We start from the raw sequence: 22,643 nt of genomic DNA on the forward strand, positions 1-22,643 counted from the left end.
TAAATTCCTGAAAATAATGGTTTACTATATAATGGAAATTGTGACAGGACCTTAACCACAACTGTGCTAATGGGCACCCCTATATAAAGCTCCAGGCATTGTAATGGTGGTTGTACAACATTAGAAATTCTACTGTAATCATTTTTAAAATAAAGGTGCTATTCTAAAAGAATCAATTACTGTAGCATAGAAACAGCAAATGAGAAAGCCTTATATTTAGCAGTAGGAAAAAAAAATACCGTAAGACAGTTGAAAATCCAAAGGTAACACTGGTGGAGGACAGCCAGATTTATTATTCTGGAAGTGAGAACCATACTGTATGTTAAATATTAGTGTCTGGAGAGCAGCCGATTTCAATGCAATGGGAAATCAGCCCACACACCCCCAGCTCAGATTCTTCTATACTCAAAGTGGGAGTTCCCCCTGTTAAATTTTATGGGGATGCTGGCAACAACCAGATTCATAAAGTCATTGCTATCAGAAAAGTGATGAGATGGTCCTTAAAGACAGAAGGTCTGATTTCTATCCCATTTGCAGGCATTGAGTTACTCCAGAATAGACAAGATCGGGCTGAGGCCCTGAATCTCATCCAACACAACTGAAATAAAGTGCCTCAGTACTCTATCCCAAATTCCTGATCTGTTATGTGTTATTCTGAAAAATTTAAGCGTATCATTCAAGTTTCAGACACAATCAAGTAGAGGCTTATGTGTTAAAAACAGCAACCATGATTAATGAAGGCCATGTTTTAGCATCTGATCTAATTAATTATGATTTTAAGAAGTCATTTCATCTTCAAATAATAAAGATACACTTATGGGAATTTTGCTTATCAAGGACCAATAACAAGAATTCAGGGGAATAAAAATTCCAGTGTTTGAGCTTTCTGTATTCTCTCTGGAAACACTTCTTTGTTTTCAGACAGCTTTCACTGTTTTCTGATTTTCATCTTTCCCTTCTCAACTGCCATAGCAACTATTACAAATATTTATGTGCGACAAATACTGGCATGGAGCAGCATTCTTTCCTCGAGTATTTCTGAAGCACTGTCACCAAAGTAGACGATGCTTTGTCATGCATGTACTACCTGCTGTTTACACCTCTGCAGAGCAGGGCGTTAAACAAGTTACCTCACAGGTTTGGGTTGTGTTGGCAGCCTGCCAAGACTGATCTGCTTGCAAAAATATGGTTCCCTTTCACTTACCTCTTTTGCTGGTCAAAGTCAACCTTTTGTGGAGTTAAGAAAGAATTGTGTCACCCTTTAGTATAAGCAGTTCTTTACTGCTGGGCATTGTTTTCTGCATATATCAGCATTTTGAAGCTTTGAGTACATGGTAGAGGAGCTCCTTTAAGAAAGCGTTGACCTGGCTTTGCTTAAGAGATTTGTGAAACCTAGGCACTTGTCATGAAGACTGCGCTGTCCCTGGGGAGGGAGAAAGTGACGTTTTGACAGATGGACAAAATCTTGGAGCTGGACAGGGTGGCAGTTCATTTCCCCTCTTCCTTAGATAGTAACCTTTTGTTCCCTTTGTTGCGCCTTCTCCTCTCATTTCTCCCCAAGCAGACCAGGAAGGTAGCTTCTACGCTGCAAAGGAGGCGTACGAGCTCCCTTTCCTTCCCCGCTTAGCTCATTGCTCTCCCTCACGTACATATCAGCTGTTCTGCATTCACTGCTGCTGCCACCACTGCAAGCACTCATCTGTTTTGTATGCTTTGGAAATCTGCTATATGTGTGACGAAGCCTCACACCATTTCTTTCTTTCCCTACCACGCAATTTCCCTCGCTACTGGGCAGGCAGAATCCCTCGCTGTGCTGCAAAATGCATTGCAGTGTGGCTAGCCCAAGTCACATACGAACGGGAAGTGCTAATTTTATGGACATAAAAAGACAGACTGGTGTAACTGCTGCAAATGTTGAGCAATGAGTTTCTATATTGGTCAGCAAATCCACCACGTGAAATGCTGCAGAACTAGATTCTTACACTTACTATCAAAAAGTTATATGTTCTTTCAAAAGCAAATGTGAGTTTGTGCTCTTCTACTCCAATTCAGATCCAAAATCTGGTCCGAACCAAAAACTGTGTATATCTGAACTGGAATTAATAAGATCAAGCTGACACTTATTACTGCACCCAGCACATCACCAGTGGTTTATGCAGCTCCCAGTCCCAACTGGCTTGCCTCCAGCCTGCTTGGAGCATGGTCTGAAGTCTCTTGATCAAACAGATAAGACTTGAAGCTTTATCAGCTTAAATAGTGACTTGGTACATAGAAAACCATAATGTTTAAACCAAGGAACTTACAAACTAAATTAAGAGACAACCAACAGTGAAAGTGGACAAAGCCAGAAGGAGGACACAGGCCCTAAGTCAGCCCATGTAAGACAATGGCCGGTAGCGAGCACAGGCCAAGGAGTCCAAGCTACGGCTCAGTGACTGACTCCCCATCTAGGCTCATAGCACAAGTGATCCTTGGGAGGCTTGGAAAAATAATAGCTTAATGGGCAGATACAATAAATATATATAAGTGGACAGATTACTCCATGTTATTTTAGATTCTTTTTATCTAAACTGGCTGATATGTGCCTATTCTCAGCACTGCAGACCATGCTCACCACACACTGGCAGATTTAATACCAGAGGAAGAAGAAGCAAGTGCTAAACTCAAAATTTATAGAATGAGGAAAACTATCACATGACAAGTAAACCAAATGAAAACATCAAAATAGGACTCAGAAGAAAAGGGCTTTGGGTATGGCGTCCCAAATGGCAAACAGCAAGGCTCACTAGCTACTGATTACAATATATAAATAAATATAATACCTGAACATTGAACTAATTGTTAGTGCTAATATGGTGCTTTTATCTGCTTCTCAGTATTTGCTTTATAAAAATGAATTTATCTTCACAATGGATCTAATTTTTCACATGGGAAAGCAGGACACAGAAAGATTATTTCTCTTTTACAAAGTCACACAGTGAGACAGTGGCAAAGCAGCCCAGGATCCAATCAAGAAAATTTTAACAGATCCAGTTCTTCAGCAGGAATGAGGATCAGGTCCTGATGGAATTTAAACCTCTGACTACAACAGCTGAAGGAAACCACATTGCAACCTCGGCTAAGGTAAAATCAGTAATTGTCAACAGGAACATTTATATCTATTCTGCAAATTTCTATCTACTAATGAGCAAAATCTCAACATACTTCCTACAAATTTCCAAAGCATTTGACCACAAGCACAAAATAGAAGGGGCTGTACACATAGTGTACCTTATACAAGCACAAGATGTATCTGATTTAAAAGAAGCAGCACTGTCACCAAAAGGGAGCATCTATGAGAGGAATCCCCTTTTCAGAACCTGAACCAAGAAAACTTACTTGGACCATCTGAAGTTCTCTGATAGGACTACATATTTTGGGTGTCCATCCCCCCATTCCCCCAGTCCCCAGAAATTTAAACAAGGTTCAGCTATGGCTCCTGACTGTGTCCCACCACACTCTGGTCAGTTGATACACGTTAGTCGTGTTGTAAAAAGATTCAAGCCTGTCTTGGTGTATCCATGCTAGTAAGCTGCATTTCACTACCAACGATCTCAAACATTCAAAATCATGAATCCACCTTCAGAAAGAATGATATTTCCTTTAAAATCATAAGGTTAATAGAAAAAACCCTTGTTTTAATTCTATAATTGTTTTTTCTAATTTTGCATACCCATGTCCAAGCATTTATGAGGCTCTCAAATCGTATTTCTGAATTTTGCTAGCTACAAATGTATCATGTACTTTAACATGACAACTGGGGTTTCCAGGTAAGGATATAACTCTAAGAGCTGGGGATTATCCATCAAATGGTGTCACAGTCAGTGACAATGTTTTTGAATACAAGAAGTAATAGAGATGTTAATTTATGTCATATTTAATATGAAACTGTTATATATGATTTTTAAAGGCCTCCAGTCAGATGACAGTTACATGTAACACAAGCTTTGAATACCACTTCATATGCTAGGTCATCTCTGAAAGCACACCTAGCTACCACCAGGCTTAAAAAAGAAGTTTCACACACTAGGCAGGGACAACAAATTTATGTCTTAAAATTCATTCTGCAGTGTCCTTTCCTATTTATGTCTTACAATTACACAGAGCCAAATGTAGTGGATTCCAAGACCTGCATAACAATTCAGGATTCAAAAAGAATATACATGTAGCTTCAGCTTCAGATCAATGACCCAACACCACAAGCACTCCCAGAATTAAAGGAGAACATGACTCTGATTCTGTAAGTCAGATCACTGCCTTATGTTCTAGGCAAGCAGTAGAGAGAAATCATTGCTAGATATTATTATGTAGGCATTCCATAAAACACAAAAGTCTGTAGACATTTGTTATAATAATAATAAAAAACCCTTGAACCTTAAAGACTGTGTCAAATCTAGGGGAACCAGGAGCACTTCCCAGATCCAGCCGGTCTTGGCTGCATGCTGGGATGGGACATAGATGTGTACCATCTCTCTGCACACTTTTGTTCCCTTTGGAAATCCTCATGTGCAGGTAGGGAGGGAGTGGAACTGCGCTTCCACAGCGCTCTCGGTCTGGGTGAGCAGGGGACCAGAACGCAGTCCAAAGTACACTTCCCCACAGTTTATGGCCAGCAGTGCGACTAAATTTGGAGTCCTTGGCTCAGGAATAGATCTGTCTTATTAAAAAGAAGGCTCAACAAATAGTGCATATTTTTCAAATGTGGTAAATTTCGTAATTCTGAAGTTCTAAAATTCTAGGAATAAAACTGTCTAACAGACTGAACGGCCACACACTCACTCTCTCAGAATGGCGCCTGGACCTTACAGATCTGGATGCATTTCTGATAGAGAAAGATAGGGGGTCAGAAGTTGGCCACTGATGTTACTTCAGAAACGTTCATTTTCTATGTGATTGTGTTATTTGTGTAACAGCACATAACAAAACATATAGATGTTATCTTAAAGTGTCTACAGCAATCTGCACTGAAATGATATAAAAAAAATCATAGGAAAAAAGATTAATTAAAAGGAAACAACAGTGACAAAACAGAAGGGAAGATGTGAAACACTAAGTCTTAGAAGAATTATGACTATGGCTATTATGAAAAATTGACATTCAGTTGAGATTGTGACCTTGGCAACACAATACAGTGGAACGAGGCCCTCTTATCACAAGAGGCCAAAGAGTAAGTTCTTGAGTTTCTTAGTAGCCCAGTGCTGAAACAGACACGTGTACACAAGCACAAACCACCATCAGCACATATCAAATGCAAACTTGGAAAGATCTGTGATAGCTTCATGACAATTAGGAAGAAGTGTTAATATTTTTGAAGACTAGCACAGCCTATTGCCTGGTACAGTATGTCAGAGGCCACAGTTTAATCGTTGACATTTCAGCCACACTGTTGTCAATGGGCTTCCGCTCTCAGACACACCACGCTAGAAGTGTCATCTCCTAGAGAGCTTGCCAAAGACAAGAGATGAAACTTGGGTGATATTTTAATGTCTTTTATAAATCCACCTAATAACTGATCTAAGTTTGTCTTGTCTACAACTAGAAGGACAAATAAGCAGCTCAGTTCTGAACTCTTGCCAATGCTTTTCTTCTCAGATCAGCAGAGGGATTCATCCAGCACTTCTTTTCCAGAGACATCTCTTGGCTGCTAAACCAAGTCTGGAAATCTGAGTCCATTCATGAACTCAGATTTCCCCTGTGGCAAAACAACATGCCTCAAACTGCCCCACTAGCTCTAGGAAGACATGTACACTGTCCTTAAACTGGCACACATCGCTGTAGCTTACGTTACATATGTCAAAATTTCGTTCTGTACTATCCAGTAACAGGAGGGGCTGTCAGTACCACAAGGTGTATTGGGACACTAATTTAAGGACAGCAGAAAAAGAAAGCTTGAACTGAAGGAAATGAGCTAACCCAAGAAAATCTACAGGGACTTTATGTCATAGGAACCAGTAACAGTGCATCTGTAAGTATGTATTTATATGTTGCAACATTTCATCTCAATTGAGGAAAAAAAACCTCCTTTAACATGTTGAAATATGAGAAGTTGCCACAGGATGGGAATTCCTTTTCATAGCAGTTTATAATTATCTGATTAGTCAACAAATACTTCTGAAAATCCATGTACCTCGTAACTCCTTTTCTCAAAAAAAATTTGCAAGATATGTATCTATATGTTATTTCTTAACTATTTTCTGTTCATTGTTTTTCTGTTTAGAAACAATATGGCAGTGGCCAATCACACGCAATAAATGATGAGTAAATGAAGCTTATAAATAATAGCTCCCTATAAATAAGAATCTGAAAATTATTGGTCTTATAGGGAAATATTACAAACAAAATTTATATTTTGGGAAAATCTGAAACACTTCATTACGATGCTAGCCTCCAAATGAAAAATAAATGGTTGATGAGCTTCAGTCATCATCTCAACTCACTGTTATGGAGTCTAGAAATCTTGAATATGATAAAACACTTAAAAAAATGTTTAAGCAAAAGATATATGAGCAAGTGCTCATTGGAGATGTGTCAGTTCCATGTGACAAGCTAATCATGATCTTAGGCCAGTGAGTAGGAATATTTTGTTGAATTAAAATTTGAGCGTTGGTATTCCTCTATATGGACCAGTCAGTACAGCAACAGTCAAACTGAGTCAATCCTAGAACTGAAAGTACAGCTTCTCCATTGTATACATACTGTCCTCATCCAAAGTAACATTTACATGTGCTGTTGTTGTCAGACTTCAGAAAGAAGGGACAATTCATGAGTCCTTACCCAGACCATTTATTTTTGTGTCACACAGCAACAAAATAGACTATGAGCTCAGAGGCATATTTCTCTATACAGAGGATTTTAATACCTTTTTATCACACAAGTTCTGTCTCTGTATTGCAAAAATTGTTTGAAAACAACCTTTTATGTCAACAGTCACAAGTTTATTGGTCTTGTTCTTTTGATCCAAGAAGAAAAGCAAATTGTGAACTGGTCAGATGTTTGGCTATTAATGGGAAGATTTAGAGATATTTTAACCTTTTTCTGAAGAGCAGTAGCATAACTAGAACTTGTCAGGTTTAAAAAATGAGCGAAATTATTCTCAAACAGAAAAAGTAAATTCTAAAAGGGGGCAAAACGTTCTGTAATAGTCTATCTGAACAGGACATTAAACTTAGTACAGTGACTGCTAGGTAGGGCTACATGTTGCTTTCTGATCTGCCATGGGGTAGAGAGGACAGCAGTGGCATCCACTCCCAGAGCATACACGGTAACCCTGCTAGAGACTAGACCGAGTCCTCAGAAATGCTGATTTACTTCTTTACACTGTACGACTGTTATATAGAACTCTTACTGAAATCAGTGAAAACGCACTGCAGGTTTATATTATGAAAAAGACATTTTCGTATAGAAAATGTAAAACATTTTTCCATTATCATTTGACAGCTGCCTGTTAATAGAATAGTGCTTGCTGTATCTTGAATAGTTTGTGAGTGCGATGGTAGGCAGCCTTCTTTAAGAGCTCTAAATCCTTAAGAACTGGTGAAATTATGTGCATGCATGTATTGCTTTGCTGAGATAATTTCCCCAGTTTATCCTATCCTTTCATTAATAATATAAAATGTAAAAAATTAACTGCTAGTTGCTAGGGGAAAAAACAGTTGTGTTTCAGGAGGTCTTAGAGGATATATGCAAGAGAGAAATTTTCATGTATTCGGCCTTTGCTATGGATGTATTATAATCTCATATAAACACATAAAGAGTGTTCAAGTTTCACCCTGAGATGTAAGGTCTGAAGTACCTGTGACACTGGCAGCAGTTCAGCTACACAACCATTCTGCGCAGCAAAGTTCAACAACACATGGTCAAAACTGCAACTCACCTTCTGCATCTTCTGGCCTTGTAAGATCAATGACACCAGGGCCCAGTTTTCCATCTTCATTGGTTTTCCCTGTTAACTGGGGGCCTAAATTTTCAAACCTTGATCTTTCCTGGAAAAGAAAAGAAGTATTCTTAATGTTCCATATAATTTAGTTTTAACCATGTGCCTATGCATGTATGTATGCACAGATACATGCCTTATTTTTTAAATCTGAACAAACAAAATGAGTGCATTTAATTAGAAATTTAACTGAGATAAAGTTTCACAGGTTCTGAGTGTTCACATTTATGAAAATCAGTTTTTAATGCGAAAACATATACAGAAACTTTGAAATTATTTTGATCTGCACCTCCATAATGCATAAGTGATTGTACATGCAAACATGAAACACTCTTGGCAGGAAACAGTGCTGATCTATGCTGTTCACTTTGTCTTTCCACTACATTTTCTAACTTAAACTGGAAAAAACAATCATTTGGGAGACATGAAAATTCAGAAGTTGAAAAAAGAGTTGGTATACTGCTAATTTAATGGAAACACACTTTTTCCCCACTATGAAATTCAACTTTACATTTGTATCTCTGAGAAAACACAAGTCTGAATTTTATGCAAGAGGTTTTCAAAGACAAATATTTGAAAGAAGAAATACTGATACTGATACTATTATTTTGTCCAGGAATTTATATTGCACCTCAGTGGGAAGGGAACCTCTATCTAAAGACAGTAAAAAAAAAAAAAGAAGAAAGAAAGAAAAAGAGTGCATACCACTAGAAAAACACAAAGCTTTTGCGAGCTGAACACCTCCAGGGGAAAGCTGGAACTGGAAAGTGGAAACTAAATTGTATTTTATGTGTTAACCCAATTCTTCAGTCAACTTCTGGACAAGGGCACTACAACTGACAGTGTAATAGTGTCTCACAATAGTAGTCTCTGTAGTACTGTGTATCAGTAGCTAAGCATTCAATGGTTATCATTAATTTAGTGTTCTCATTTGAAGGAACATAACATGTTTTCCCTCTTGCCTTGTTGTTACCTCTTCAGACTAAACTTGGCATTATGTTGTACTTGTGAATGAATGAAACCTTGTTGTTCATTACTATGAAACAATATTAAATGTCATATCAGCTTGAATTTACAGACATGAAATACCAGCTTTCAGCTCTACGAACAGTTTCTCCATGTTATACTTAATGCATTATGCAGAAGAAGAGTGCTGATTGCTGTTCAGCCTATTGTTCAATGACCTAGTTCTGTACTGAGCATGTTAGACATAAGAAGAAAAGATAATGAGTTTTTCTCCTGCAAGATGCTTAGAAACTTGGAAATGTTCTTAAGGATCAAATATACTTGATGGCCTTGGCTCCTCATCTGTTCCACATCAAAACAGTTTTGCTTTCTAATCTGATTACTTTTAGATTATCATTATATTTCAGTGACGAAACCCCATGAGCCCAACCATTCAGGAATTCTTTTGATTCCCCCAATCATAGATATATTTTTTTTTTAATTTGAAGAGGAAGAAAAGGAAGCACAAAACTGACACTGGATTTGCTACAACATGCCGCTTAGGCATTTCAGGTACTAATTGCATTTCTAAAAGTTTCTCAGAATCTTCCAAGTCATCTAGCAAAATAACTCTGCATTTTATATTTGGTTAACTTCATTGTTTTTTTTCTTCTGTGAAATCCATGGTTGACGAAGGAGCTTAAACATACACAGAAATTCATGTGAAAAGAAAGAGTTACAAATGAAATGTGACTGCAGAAAGGCACAGTAAAACTAGGGGCCTAATATTGTACTGAAAGCTGTTGTGCAATGTAACAACACACCTGAATCATCAGGACAGGATCTGTTCTACTGGCAGACAGAATATAAAATAAGTTTGTCAAGGATTCTGCGTTCCACCACATAGGACTGATTTGCAGTTGAGATAAAAACAAAGATCAGTACTAAGAAAACAGCTTTTGGCACATATATTGTCTCTTCCAAAATATTTGCACTAAAAGCTTTTTCTTAAGGATGTTAACACAGCACCTGCAATATTCTTGGAAGAACAGTCTTTACGTGTGTTTTAGAAAGAGACATACCTTTCTGCTATAAAAATCAACAGACCCTGCTACGTATCAATATGCACATTTGAAATATCTTTCTAGTCATTCATTCTCTTTGATTTAACTGAAAATATTCTGTTAAAAAAGAAGAAGAAAAGAAAGTTTCTCCAAGAATATCAATATTTTGACATGGAAGGAGAAAAGAGAAAATTACATGATAAGGTTCAGGAACAGTAAAACGAAAGCACTTATACCATAAAAATACCTGCTCTTGCCAAACAAAGGAAATGTACTTATGGTTATTTAATAACCTCCTCCTCCTAATTCATAGAAAACTGTAACAAAGCTGACTATATTTAAATCTTTGAAATGCCTTTTAAAGTCATTTCTCTGCTTCCTTTTTTACTGAAAATAATCTTCATACTGATTGTAAAAAATTCAATATTTGTACAGGGATTAGACAAATTCAAAAGAAATGTAAAAAATATTCCTCAATGCTAAGAATGGTTTTATCTAGTGGATGTCTTTAAAATTCAACAAAATATAACAAATTCATAGGTAATTTATTATTAGAGAGGGAACATCCCACTAGGCTCTAATCCTTACTTTTTTATAGGATTTGTCTTTGCTCCCCTGCCTTGAATTCATCCTAAAGTGATTAGTTGTTCAAACTAATAATCCTTTAATATTATACCTTTTCTCCAGCATGAACAAGGACTGAAAGGAAGATTGATTCTGTACATGGTATTCCCATAAGAACAAACAAAACCCCATCCACTTTCATTAAAAGTAAATGCCTATACATAGATACACTAACAAATATGCTGCCTGCACATGCATCACACTTGCACACGTGTACATAGACTGCTGGTTATATTGCTACCTCCTGAACCTGCAGTCATAGAAACTCAGACTGTTAAACACTTTCTCAGACCTATTTTGGTGAGTTTGCAATTAAGCACACCTCTATGGACACTGCAAGTGTTTGGCTTCCTATGAGAAAGTAATCCGGATCCCTATTTTGAACTGTTTTTCATACGGGCTCAGAAGCTTACACTGTACAGTCATATTAAGTTTTCCCATTTAAATTTCAGAAAAAGGCTTTAGGACATGACATTGACAACCTTCTTTCATATGACTAGACCAACACAGTCAATGAGAGTTTGCACTTGAAACCAGAAAGCTCTCCCCAGCACAATTCAGATCCTTTGTGACTCTGTATATGTTAAAAATACAATAAAAATCTCATTTCTTTAAAATTACAGGAAGAAAAAAATTCTTGTTTACGGCCAAATATTAATTTTCCATTCTGTGATATGATTAGGCACTTATTTATGCGTTGTCAGTCACAAACATGCAGAAAACGTTAAAGTTATTGAAAAAATTGAAGTCTGCTCCACTGTCTTGTAGGACTGTTGGCTCTCTAAGTGCTTTGAAATTATGATGTATGAGGTAGATGTTGCATATTAAATAAAGATATTTAAATTATAAAGCCCCCGTTAGTGAGAGCTGATGAATGTTAAATGTTACGAGCCACAAGGCTGTGGCATCCATCATATTCACATACTATCACAGGCAATGATGGAGCAGCCCCAGTGATGACAGATAGACTGCCAGGGAGTTATCCCTTATTTGCAGAGTCGCCAAGCAAGCCTATCAACCCCTGGGCTTTCTTTTTTAAATTAAATTAGCAACTTTTTCTTCATGTTCTTGCCAAAAGTATCAATTCTTTCTTCATGTGTAGAAGGTAAAAGAACGATTTAGTAAAGTGAGGAGAAAAGGAAAAGGAAGCAGTAGCCCTTTCCCCTGAAAAAGCTGCAAACTTCAAATGACTAGAAACAAATATAAAATTGTGATCTTGTGAGAGAACAGCAATGAAACAGTAAGCACACAATAATGGCTTTTCTCTGCACTTAGATAAAAGCTGAATTTTTGATGTGCACAGTATATTTTCATAAAATTTTATATACTATGTTTTATACACTTATTGGCTATTCCATAATAATGTGTGTGCTAACAGTAAAATTGCTCTTAAATTTATGTGTGTTATTTATATGTTCCCACGTAACAATGCTTTTTGTTGTAAAAAATATTCTGTTTATTAATGTAACTTTACAACCACTGCATCCAAGATCCGTGGTAAATTAATGACATTTTTATTATTTTATAGTGTCATTAAATTTTTACTGATCACTCCATCAAACAGAAGCAATAAAGGCCATAATGCAAACTGGGACACTTAGATCAGGGGAGCAGGAAGGCATTCCATATAGTCTGAAGTAAACGGCTTGCTATAAATGATATTTATACCATCTTTAAGGATGTGAGAATACTTGGACAAGTTTGGCAAAACTGTTTCTGTAGTACAGTGGATTGTGTACTTAAATAACAGTTTACTTGCCAGCAGGACAAGTTTTTTTCAAACCATATGCGAGAAGATGACTGATTGCATCCATCTCTTGAAAAATAATATACGAAATGTAATAATACACTGGGCACCCCTCCCCTCTGGATTACCAAGACTGATCCTACTATACCCATGCCTCAAATTATTTCAACATGCTTGCTTTTTCCACATCTGAAATGTATGCTTAGACTGAAATGGAAAATGGCATGCACGCTGATCGCTGTGTGAAAGATTTAATATATATATATATATATTTTGCAAACAAATACATTTTATTTAAATAGACATGTTTGGACAATGATGTAATACCTTTTATTTTAATAGTCTAGCTTGGAAGCAGTTACCAACACTCATTTAAAGAGTCAGTTTCTAGAAACTGAGTTAATATGGGTCATTCACAGAAGCCACAGAGCATATGCCGGAAGGGATATTATTTCTTTGGAGGACAGTACTTCAGTTAGAATGACTATAAATAATTATCACATGTCTTTATGTATAAAATAAATTTCAACAGAGTTATTTCCTAATGAATGTTCTAGCAGCTTATTTGTAAATGTGACCTATTCCATTTACCTACCACGGACAGGAAAACAACAAGCAAAAAAATTCCTATATCCAAAACATCCGAAGGACGTTTTAAGCAAAACACAAAGAAAAATATTCACAATTTGAATAAGGAAGAACCATAAGACCGTTTTTGTCCTCGAAAGTCAAGATACAAATGTCCCAAACTTCTCATCTTCTTCTTTCTACTTTTCAACAGCTAGGACTGAAAAGGTAAATTACCCTCTGCTTAGAATCTTTTGCAACATCTTGGCACAGCGAGGATAATTACAAATTGACTTTCAGCCTTATCTTTGGATATTTTAGTTATTATGGGTGGGAAATTTAAACATTAACCTTATTACAACAATGTCAATCATCCTCCTGGTGTGCAGGCATGCAACTGCTGGAATTCTTTGGATGGCAAAGTAGATAAACACAATAGTCGCACTATTGCTATAACTAAAAGAAAAGCAGCCTCATAGAAAGGCTTTTCATTTTGTAGAACTTCAGGGTGAATATCTAGAACTTGTTTTCAACATCAGAGCAGTAGGAGTTGCTCCAATAAACCTGAGAAATTAAATTAGCAAAGTAGGTAAGCTTATCGTAGAAATGCTGATATTTTAAGACATTACAAGATATAAAATGTGTCTTTTCCAACCACTGATTTTCAGACTGGATGAATGAATGATAAGCCAATTTCTGTGATGTTGATGCATCCTGACCTTATTTTATTTTTTATGTAGGTGAAATACCTAAATCCAATAATTTCACTGATATCAGAGTATAATCCCAAGAAGCAGATGAAGAGGGACAATTCAGTGAATTTTCCCTCCAACCCACTGCCATCTTCTGCTTTTGAAGGCCCCAATATTGTTCATAGAGTGCTCCACTACTACCTTTGCCTGAGAACATAGAGAAGAGAATAGTATCCCTTCTGCAGACTATAGATTTGTATTAAATAACAGTGGCCCAGAACAAACAGCCTGCTTGAAAAGACAGGGAGAGAGAGAAGCCATCAGGTCCCCTTTTAAATATATTATTCTGTCTTCCAGCATAACTGAAAAGTAAGAGATTAAAAACAGTCATGAGGAAATTTATCCTAACATTACTTTGCCTAACTGGCAAGCCTCAGCTGGCTTCCATGTGACAGCATGACATGCGCAGGACCATCACAAGCAGAAAATACTCTGAAGCTGTTGACTACCAGCATTTCATAGGCATTGTCATGATATGGGGCGTTCTTCTTTAAGACCCAGACTCTGCAGTCAAACCTGGCAATCTCAATTTCACTAAAATTTAAAGTGTTTGTAAAAAAGTTTGAAAACAGAAGCACTAAATGCTAAAAGCTCCTCAGATAAATAAACGCAAACATAGACTGCCTACTTTTAAATACCTTTTTTTTAGCCAACTATTTTGGAAATCTGGCTTCTGAGGCTCAGATGATTGTGACCCCTGGTTCGAGGGAGCGGTAGCCATCCTGAGCTCTGAACACTAATAAGAAGCATTTAGACGAACCCCCTGATCACTGGTAGCATGTGGCACACACTAATATGTTAACAGACTTCAGTACAATGAGGATTGCCTTAAAAATAACAGTGTATAGATTTAAAACATATTTTTGGAGACAAAAAGAACAGATAGCAAATCTGTCCACCTAAATAGCATCTTATGCCCTCCTACACATAAACTATTGACATAGCCTTAAGTATTGCCACACTTGCAGGCACTCCTAAGCTATGGATCTGCCCTGGTTAGATTACTTTCAACAGGATTACTGCACTTACTGAGCCCCCTTAACCAAATGCTTTATGACTTTGTTCATATGGTTTTAATATGGTTTTAACCAATTGCAAGGTTATTTATAAGTTTGCAACTCCCCAGTAGTTAGAGTTATGAAGCGTTCAGACTTAAGCATATCCAGTTGTGTGGTAACCCAACTACTGCTTTCATGCGGTTTCCAACTTTTTATTCATGCACAAAGGCATGATGCATGGCAGTATCGGAGAACTTGCAGATTAACTCTTTGTTTCAGCGGCAAATTCATACAGCAGTCTAACAGTACAGTTACACATCGACCAAAATGTACAGATTTTTTTATTGAAAAAAAAATCAGACAAACTGTGGAATCCTACCTTAGACTGATGGTAAGTCACCAGTCCCTGAGAAAACAAAGGGACAATCAATTAAATTAACAAGTGGTAAATGAAAAGCAAACAAAAGGAGTCACTATTTTAAACTCTGCATAACAAGGCTGCAGAATTCACTAGGGGTCAGAAAGAGTCCAAAGCCTGGGCTGTCACTTGTTTTTAAAGAGCTGGATAATTTTATGACTGTTAATAACATTTGTAGTAACACATGCTAAGATAATCAAATCTCATGTTCCAGGGTGTAAGCTGCTCTCCTGTCAGGGTCGAAGAGAAATTCCCTCTTTCTCTCTGCGGCTCCCTTCCCTCCTGACCAACATCCACAGATGATTAACTGGGAGCCTTCTAGGGAGAGAAGTTAATTTTCTTTTATAACATCAGATGTTGCTCACTGGATTTAAGGGAGAACTGGTAAATGATATAGACCAAATCTGTGTACCTTGTTACTATAAAGAATCTGAATGCAACCCTTCAAAAAACACATTTTCTTTTAACTATACACATCTATGTGCCTTTTTGAGAGACAGACAAAACTAGACACAAATGATAATTGGCATACAGTTCTGCTAGGAAACAGCAGGATTGCTCTTTCTGTGCCTTAAGCTGACTGGGCAAGCAATGCAGTTGTTACTCTTGGACCTTCTGAACAGCCATTCAAACTGCTGTTTACTTACAAGGTAAATTCATAGGGACTCGGCAAAAACAAGCTGTTTTTCTGTAAGAGACTAGACACTACAGAGGAAAAAAAATACACATTTTGCTATAGTTCAGTTGAATTTAGCAGATGTTTGGACCTTGTCAGCAAAGGCCTCACTTTCTCCAAGTATTTGAATAAAATGCCTAAATGGAAATGACATAAAAGTATACAGAAGTATCTTTCCAAAGTGTAGACTTAATGCCATGACTCTGTACACACATCTGTGCATACTTCCCCAAACTTTTCTGTTTGTGACTGAATTTCATTAAAAGTATCGTCATTCATGAGAATTAGGACAGAATTTAGGAGATCAGAGATCTGGTTACTATTCTCAAATCCGTGAATCTCCTTTTCTCTTAATCATCTAGTAAAATATTCCAGGCTGGAAACACAACTTCAGCAAGAAGCCACAGCAATATAACAACCAGCTAAACTATTCTAGGTTCAGCACAGCACAACAATTTTTTTGGAAGGGGAAAAAAAATAGGGAAGAAAAAAAGTCACCAATTTCGATTTCATTGCGGTGTTCTGCAAACCTCAACAGCACAAAGCAAATTCAGCTGCCCTCCACACGAGTTTGGGAGGAGAGAGATTTGAAAGAAGTCAGGACACACACACACATGCCGCTGGTCAAGCTTCTTAAGAACTAAGCTGATGGCTTCAAACAATATAGCATACAAGTGCATGCAAACATACAAGTGCATGCAAACAGACACACGTAGACATGTTGAATTTTTAACTTACAAAAGCTAAGAGACTCACAGCTGATGTTCTCACAGATACCTTAGTTCCATCATTTCAAGTGTGCCTTATGATAGGCACACATCAGATTTTGTGACATAATGAAACAATACTGGAAAAACTATGATAAAAATGAACTACATAAGGCAATAATCAGCCAGCATATTGCAGTAAGTTCACTTTTCCTACTCTAGATGTAGGAAATAGTTATAAGGGTTTAAAAACAACTATTTTGACTATTTCAAAAATTTTGAAAATTAAAGAACTAAAGTTTAGGGAAAAATCTGAACCTGAGTTTTATGTATTTTGTTACAGAAATCTTTGAACACGAATAGTGTTGTATTTTATAAGCATAGATTCCAGTGCTTCCAGTAGGGTAAATAATGCCAGGGCCTTGGAACGGCAGCTGTCTACCTCAGATATTCTGTATGGGATACCTGGGATACCTTCCCCTACCGTTCATCTCGATAAGCAATGGAGGCCCCTTGACATGGGTGTTCCACCCCATTTTCAGAAGATACCTGCAGCAGTTTGAATTAATGATGCAAAACACACTTGGGTCTTAAATGTTCATATTCATATTTAGCATTATAAATGCAATCAAGGCAGTTAACGAAAACCCACCAAATGCTACTGTGTTCAAGTATATGCCTTGCCTGGTGCAGTGTGTAAATATATAATTGCATACCATGCATATATAGAATAAATAGGCTTTTTCTGTATTTATCAACCTGATTTTTTCATTTTGCAGCATTTTTAAGTATTTTTTTTCAAGAATGCATTTTTTGATTGCTGCTATTACTCTATTTATACTCAGGCATTTTTTGTTACGTACAGAGAGAAAAGAAACAGATCACTAAAGAATAAAGATGGGTGACAATGGAACAATGATAATAACATCATTATGCAGTGTTTTGCCTCTTGTACCCCCATCACTGCCATGTTTTTCTCTGATTATTTCAGTCTCAGGAAAATGTGCTGCTTACTGTTTATGTCAGGAAAGCAAGATTACTGTTTGCATGATTACAATATCAAGTATGATGTACATAATGCTTGTGATGATACAGATGTACCCCTCAACTAGCTCCTGTCTTTAATCTTAATTCAACAGAAAAAAAGCCAGTAAGTTGCAAACCCATGCTGCCTCATAGAGGCCTCAGTCTTGTCAGGTGTTGAGCACTTTTCCTCCATTCCAACAGAGTGCCCAAGCACACAGATAGATATTACTATACTCCATGGGAATGCTTATATTAAGCACGGACCAATGCACTCCACTGAGTCAGGGCCAAAGTGTTTAGCTCTTCCAGGTTCATGCTGAATCTGAGAATAAAAACTAAATAACTTTTTTCCAGGCTAATAAAGATACCTTTTCCTTCTTTTTGGAAGGAAACTCTTCTCTCTCTTTCAAGCAGAAGTCAGGCAAAGGGCACACTCGCCTTTGAGTCAGGTAGGCTGATGGCCACCTTGTGTGAAGAAGTATTCTTGTTTAGGAATAAAACAGTAGAAAACCAAGGACATGGTTCTGTAAGGATTTATGCAAGTGGACAAGCTTTTGCATTAAGAATGACCAAGCAGAAGGCAAAGGAACAACTATCAAGCAAGTGAAATGGCTATAGTTACTTAATGGCTATAATTATGTACTTATCTCTCTAATACAATCAGAACTAAGTTGCTTATAAATTCTGTTTTAAAAATTTGTACTCAAGGGGAAAATAGCCCAAACTAGATTTATGAACACTATAGATTTATCAAAACAAAAAAGGTAAGAAACTGATAAAGGAGGATAGATTCTACATCTGACATGTAAATGCAGGCAGATACGCACTTCCTGGGACCTGGGAGAGATTCACCTCTGAAGGAAGGGGTAACCCTTCCATGCAGAAAGTACAAATCAAAATAATGTAAGAGAGAAGGTATTTTATAAGGGTAACTGAAGGCTATGCATTTTTTTCATGCAGAGTCTAGGAAACCTTACACCTGAAACCATCTTAAATGCAAAATGAGTACCTACAGGCTGAAAAAATTATGTGGTTTTACTGCTGCAATATACAAAGACAAAACTGCTAGTCATCTATAGCTGATGCTACTGGCAAAAATCCATTCTCTAGCTTTTCATTTAAACTGGAATGATTTTGTAAATCTTGATTTGTTTTTAGCATGAAAAGCTTGCTTCAAATTTCCCATAGAAGATGTCTAATAAAGTACTCTTCAGCTCAATGCAACAATGACAATTCAGAAAATGCTCTTCTATCTTAACAAACAATCTTGGATGGGAGTTTCAGAAGTAGTGGTTTCACCCACAGAGCATACGAACCACTTCTGTCCCCCTTAAGACCTATTTTTACCTTGTTTTCAGCCGAAGCGTAGACGGGGTCCTATGCACATCTCTCCTCATTTAAAATGAATTCTTTCTCCCTTTTCCCCTCTCCTCATCCGCTCTAGATGACATATATGGAAGAGTTCATGTGAGTCACTGAAGGAAAATCCCAGCACCTCATGCCAGTGGAAGATATTTGCTACCACGTGGACACAGATAATCTGTGAATGAAAGTTTGCTGTCTCATACCTTCCTTGCTCTTTTGTATACACGTATATTTTATAGCTGTGTTCATATTTTGTAGCTATGCCTTGCATGAAAGAGAACATTACTGTCCTGTGGAAGCAATGAATATTTTGGAGCTTTTTACTGTTACATATGCAGACAATCATAATAGCTACCACAGTGCAACAGTAGTATCCAAATCAGCTAAGAAAAGAAGTCGGTATCAGTGTCTGCAGAGGCAGAGAGAGGGGAAATTATTACCTTCTGGTCACTCAGAAAGTCAATGATTAAGCCGAGAACTGAACCTGGGACTTCTGAACATTAGGCCAGTCCACTAGCTGTTATGCCACGCTGCCTCAGCTATAAATCTGTTTGATGGATTTTTCAGTCATGGAACATTAAAGGCTCTGCTGTTGTCTAATGAATATGTTTAAAGAAAACAGTACAAACAAAAGCAAATGTAACACTTAAATTATCTGGGAAGTACAGCTTTGATGTCACACTTGGATAAAGGATTTCCTACTATAGACATATGCACACTTATACATACTGAAAAATATTTTAGCCAATACCACTAGTTGGCATGCTGGCATCTATTTATGTCTGAAAAGGGAACATAATCAGTTTTAGTTGGTTAAGTACAATCTGAGCCAACTTTTATATTACGACCAAAAGCTTGGCAGTGCAGTACCAGTGGCAAGTAGCAGAAAATTGCTTACAGTGTTATTTGCCAGATTACTTGAACGATTTACATGGGGTTTTCAAGAGAGTTTGGAGTGTTAAAAACTTAAGATTTGGATAAGCCTTGGACTGTGGATTTTTGTTCCTAGTTGCAACATGATGCACAGGAGAGGGTTATGGTATAGTATAAGCTGACTAAATGAAGTATTTTTTTAATATAAACCACCTGAAACATTTAGGAGCAGTTCAGTTTGAACTGTTAAGATATTCTTTTTAATTGAAGATTTGGAGAGCCAATTGATTTAGATTAACTGCTCACCCTTACACATCCACTTATTTTAAGATTCATGTTGACATTGTACTAAATAGAGCCATACAGTTTGTATTCCAGATAAATTGATCTGACTACAAGCCTCACTCTTTAGTTTGAGTCTTACTTCAAGATAAATCAATATTTAATATCCCCTGCAACAGCCCCAGTAGATAATTTTAAACTTTTTCTCCATTCCATTAGCTTACCTTTAAAAAATCTTTATACGAGCCTTCACAGATGACTTCTGAAAAACTAGTTTATGAAAAGCAGTCTGAAATTCATTAATTCACACTTTTTTTAAATCTTGCTGCATTGTGCTGATTTCTAAATCCATCTCTGTTTAGCTAATTCTCCTGCTCAGCTAATTTGAAGAATAAATAAGTACTTCCTGTAAACCTGCAACGCAGATTTTAAATATAAAGAAAGATACCCTTCTACAGCTAGCTAAATGGGACAGAAGTTGTGCCAACGGTGCGACCTTCTGCTGCCGTATGCTGAAAACGCAGCTGTCGGGGAGGCTCCCGGAGGCCTGAGAAGATGGGTGCTCCCAGCCGCCAGCCAGTGCCAGCGCCAGCGCCAGCCCCGCTGCCACGCAGGCCACGAGAGGCAGTGACAAGCAACGGGACCAGCCCAGCTCGGGAATCACTCGCGTCCCAGGCTCCAGTTTGAACCTTGATATCCACTGTGTGCTCCCTCTCCCCTCCGCAGCTGCCGATCTGGTGGAGCAGCTAAGAAACAGTAAAAACATCTCTTCCCCCTCCCTCAAGCCTCCCCTATGGCTACGGGCCCCAGCGGGATAGGAGCCTTTGATATCAGCAGAATGCAAACAGCAAGGCTCAGGTTTGCCTCTTCTCAGGGTTTAGAAACAGAGACATAAGAGGAATTTCAAATGATTATATATTGGGAGAACTGAAAGGGATGATGCCAAAAGGAAGGAAGAACTATATACTCTGGAGCAATCAGGTTGCATATCCACCGTTCTCTCTAACTGTAGGATCTTATATTCCCATCTGCGCTTCTCCCTTGCTCTTATTCCCTATGGCGAGTTGTGTCACATTCAAAGCGAGCTTCCACTGGCGCTCTCTGCGCTGCCGAAGCTCTGTCCCGTCCCTCGCCCTCCAAACGGCTTGCTCCCAACGCTCACAGCCCACAGCCCTTTAACTGTTTGGATTCTGCCGTTCATGGGGTCATGCTGCAAACACTGAGAGATGTCTCAGCTTAAAGGAAGGGGGGTTGCTTTCAAGGACATGTCATGTCACTTTTTCAGCAGAGTTGTCCCAGTAGTGATGTTTTAAGGGTGCAGTGAGCTGCAGCCCAGGGCACCAAAACGTAGGGGCAGGGGTAGAGAAAGGGCGCGGAGAACCTCTTTGCATAGGAGGTGCAGCATGTAAACTTGCTTAGCTCTTACCTTTAAAAATCCATCAAAAACTTCATGTTAGGAACTACACCTGCTTTAGTTTGGTTCAAAGCACAGCCTAAAAGGGTCTGATCCTAAACGAGTTCTTTCATTACCAACAAAATAGAAATATTAAAGAAAAACAATACAACTGATTAACTTGCGGTGCAGTTTTCAATTTTTTCTCTATTCCTTTGCTACCTCCAATCAATCAAAAATGTGATAAATTGTGTATTTTGTTTATGGAAAATGTTCATCATTCAGCTTAGTTGTGAACTCAATTCAAAGGCAGATGTAGAGACAAGAAGAACGCAGTTGTATACAGAACGTATCCACTAAACAGCAAAAACATGTGAAAGAGTAATATTCACTTTTTACCACGTAAGATATTAATGGGAATTCTACTGTGAAAATTGTGTGCTGTTTTATTAACTAATGAAGATCTCATACACAACAGGAATATGCAGAGGTTCTGTTTTGATGAGAAACAACATTTAGAAAAGTCCCAAAAGCACAACGAAGGTAAGCAGCAGAGAAGAGCAGCACTGGGGGCAAAAGGAAAGGAGACCCCTAGGTCTCCTTTCCCACTGCAGGAAAATCTCCCCATCTCTCAGGAAAAGAGAATGAGAGAGACTTCCTGCACCTAAACCATAATTTGCATCACATCAGGAGCACTCCTGATATCACAGGCATGGGAATCTCAGAATAGCTGGAGAATGAAAAAGCAATGTGGGTCCTGATTCAGAGAGGCACGTGTGCTGAAATCCATCCTGAACACAGCAAATGCAGTACGTTAGAACAGCTTAAAAGGGGTCCTGAAAAGGAAATCTGGGTGCCTTTTTCCCCCTTTCCTGGATTCCATATGTTCTCAAAACAAACATTCCCAGGTAGCTACGGAAACATGGTGTGGATGGAGATAAAGGGAAATCACTTGATACACTGACTAAGCAAACAGTACACTTGCTCTCCTTTCCTTTGAGGATAATTCACATATTCAGTACAAGTTTCCCATACTGCAGTTCATTCCATTCACCTGTCCACAGTGGTGAGTATATACTGAAAAACTACAGATGGCTTTTGCACTGAATGGAACAAAAATCCCACACGGCAGGGTATGCTGATTAGTGGTAGGTATCCTAGTCCATATATTGTCATCTACAACTGTGAATATTGAGGAAAATATTCACCTAAACATTTTCTCTTGGAAACCAAA

The 22,643-nt window shown here is 37.9% G+C and overlaps 1 protein-coding gene across 18 annotated transcripts in view; it reads right to left on the bottom strand.

Annotated features, from left to right (window-relative positions):
• SOX6 (SRY-box transcription factor 6) overlaps nucleotides 1-22,643 on the bottom strand; it is a 386,297-nt gene that overhangs the window by 26,618 nt on the left and 337,036 nt on the right. For all 18 annotated transcript variants that reach the window (XM_064513069.1, XM_026104417.2, XM_064513071.1 and 15 more), the window contains one exon: nucleotides 7,913-8,021. In XM_064513069.1, the coding sequence (XP_064369139.1) occupies nucleotides 7,913-8,021 (109 nt within the window). The remainder of the gene's footprint in view (nucleotides 1-7,912; nucleotides 8,022-22,643) is intronic.

Source organism: Dromaius novaehollandiae, chromosome 5, assembly GCF_036370855.1.
Source record: "Dromaius novaehollandiae isolate bDroNov1 chromosome 5, bDroNov1.hap1, whole genome shotgun sequence".
NCBI classification, from domain to species: domain Eukaryota; kingdom Metazoa; phylum Chordata; class Aves; order Casuariiformes; family Dromaiidae; genus Dromaius; species Dromaius novaehollandiae.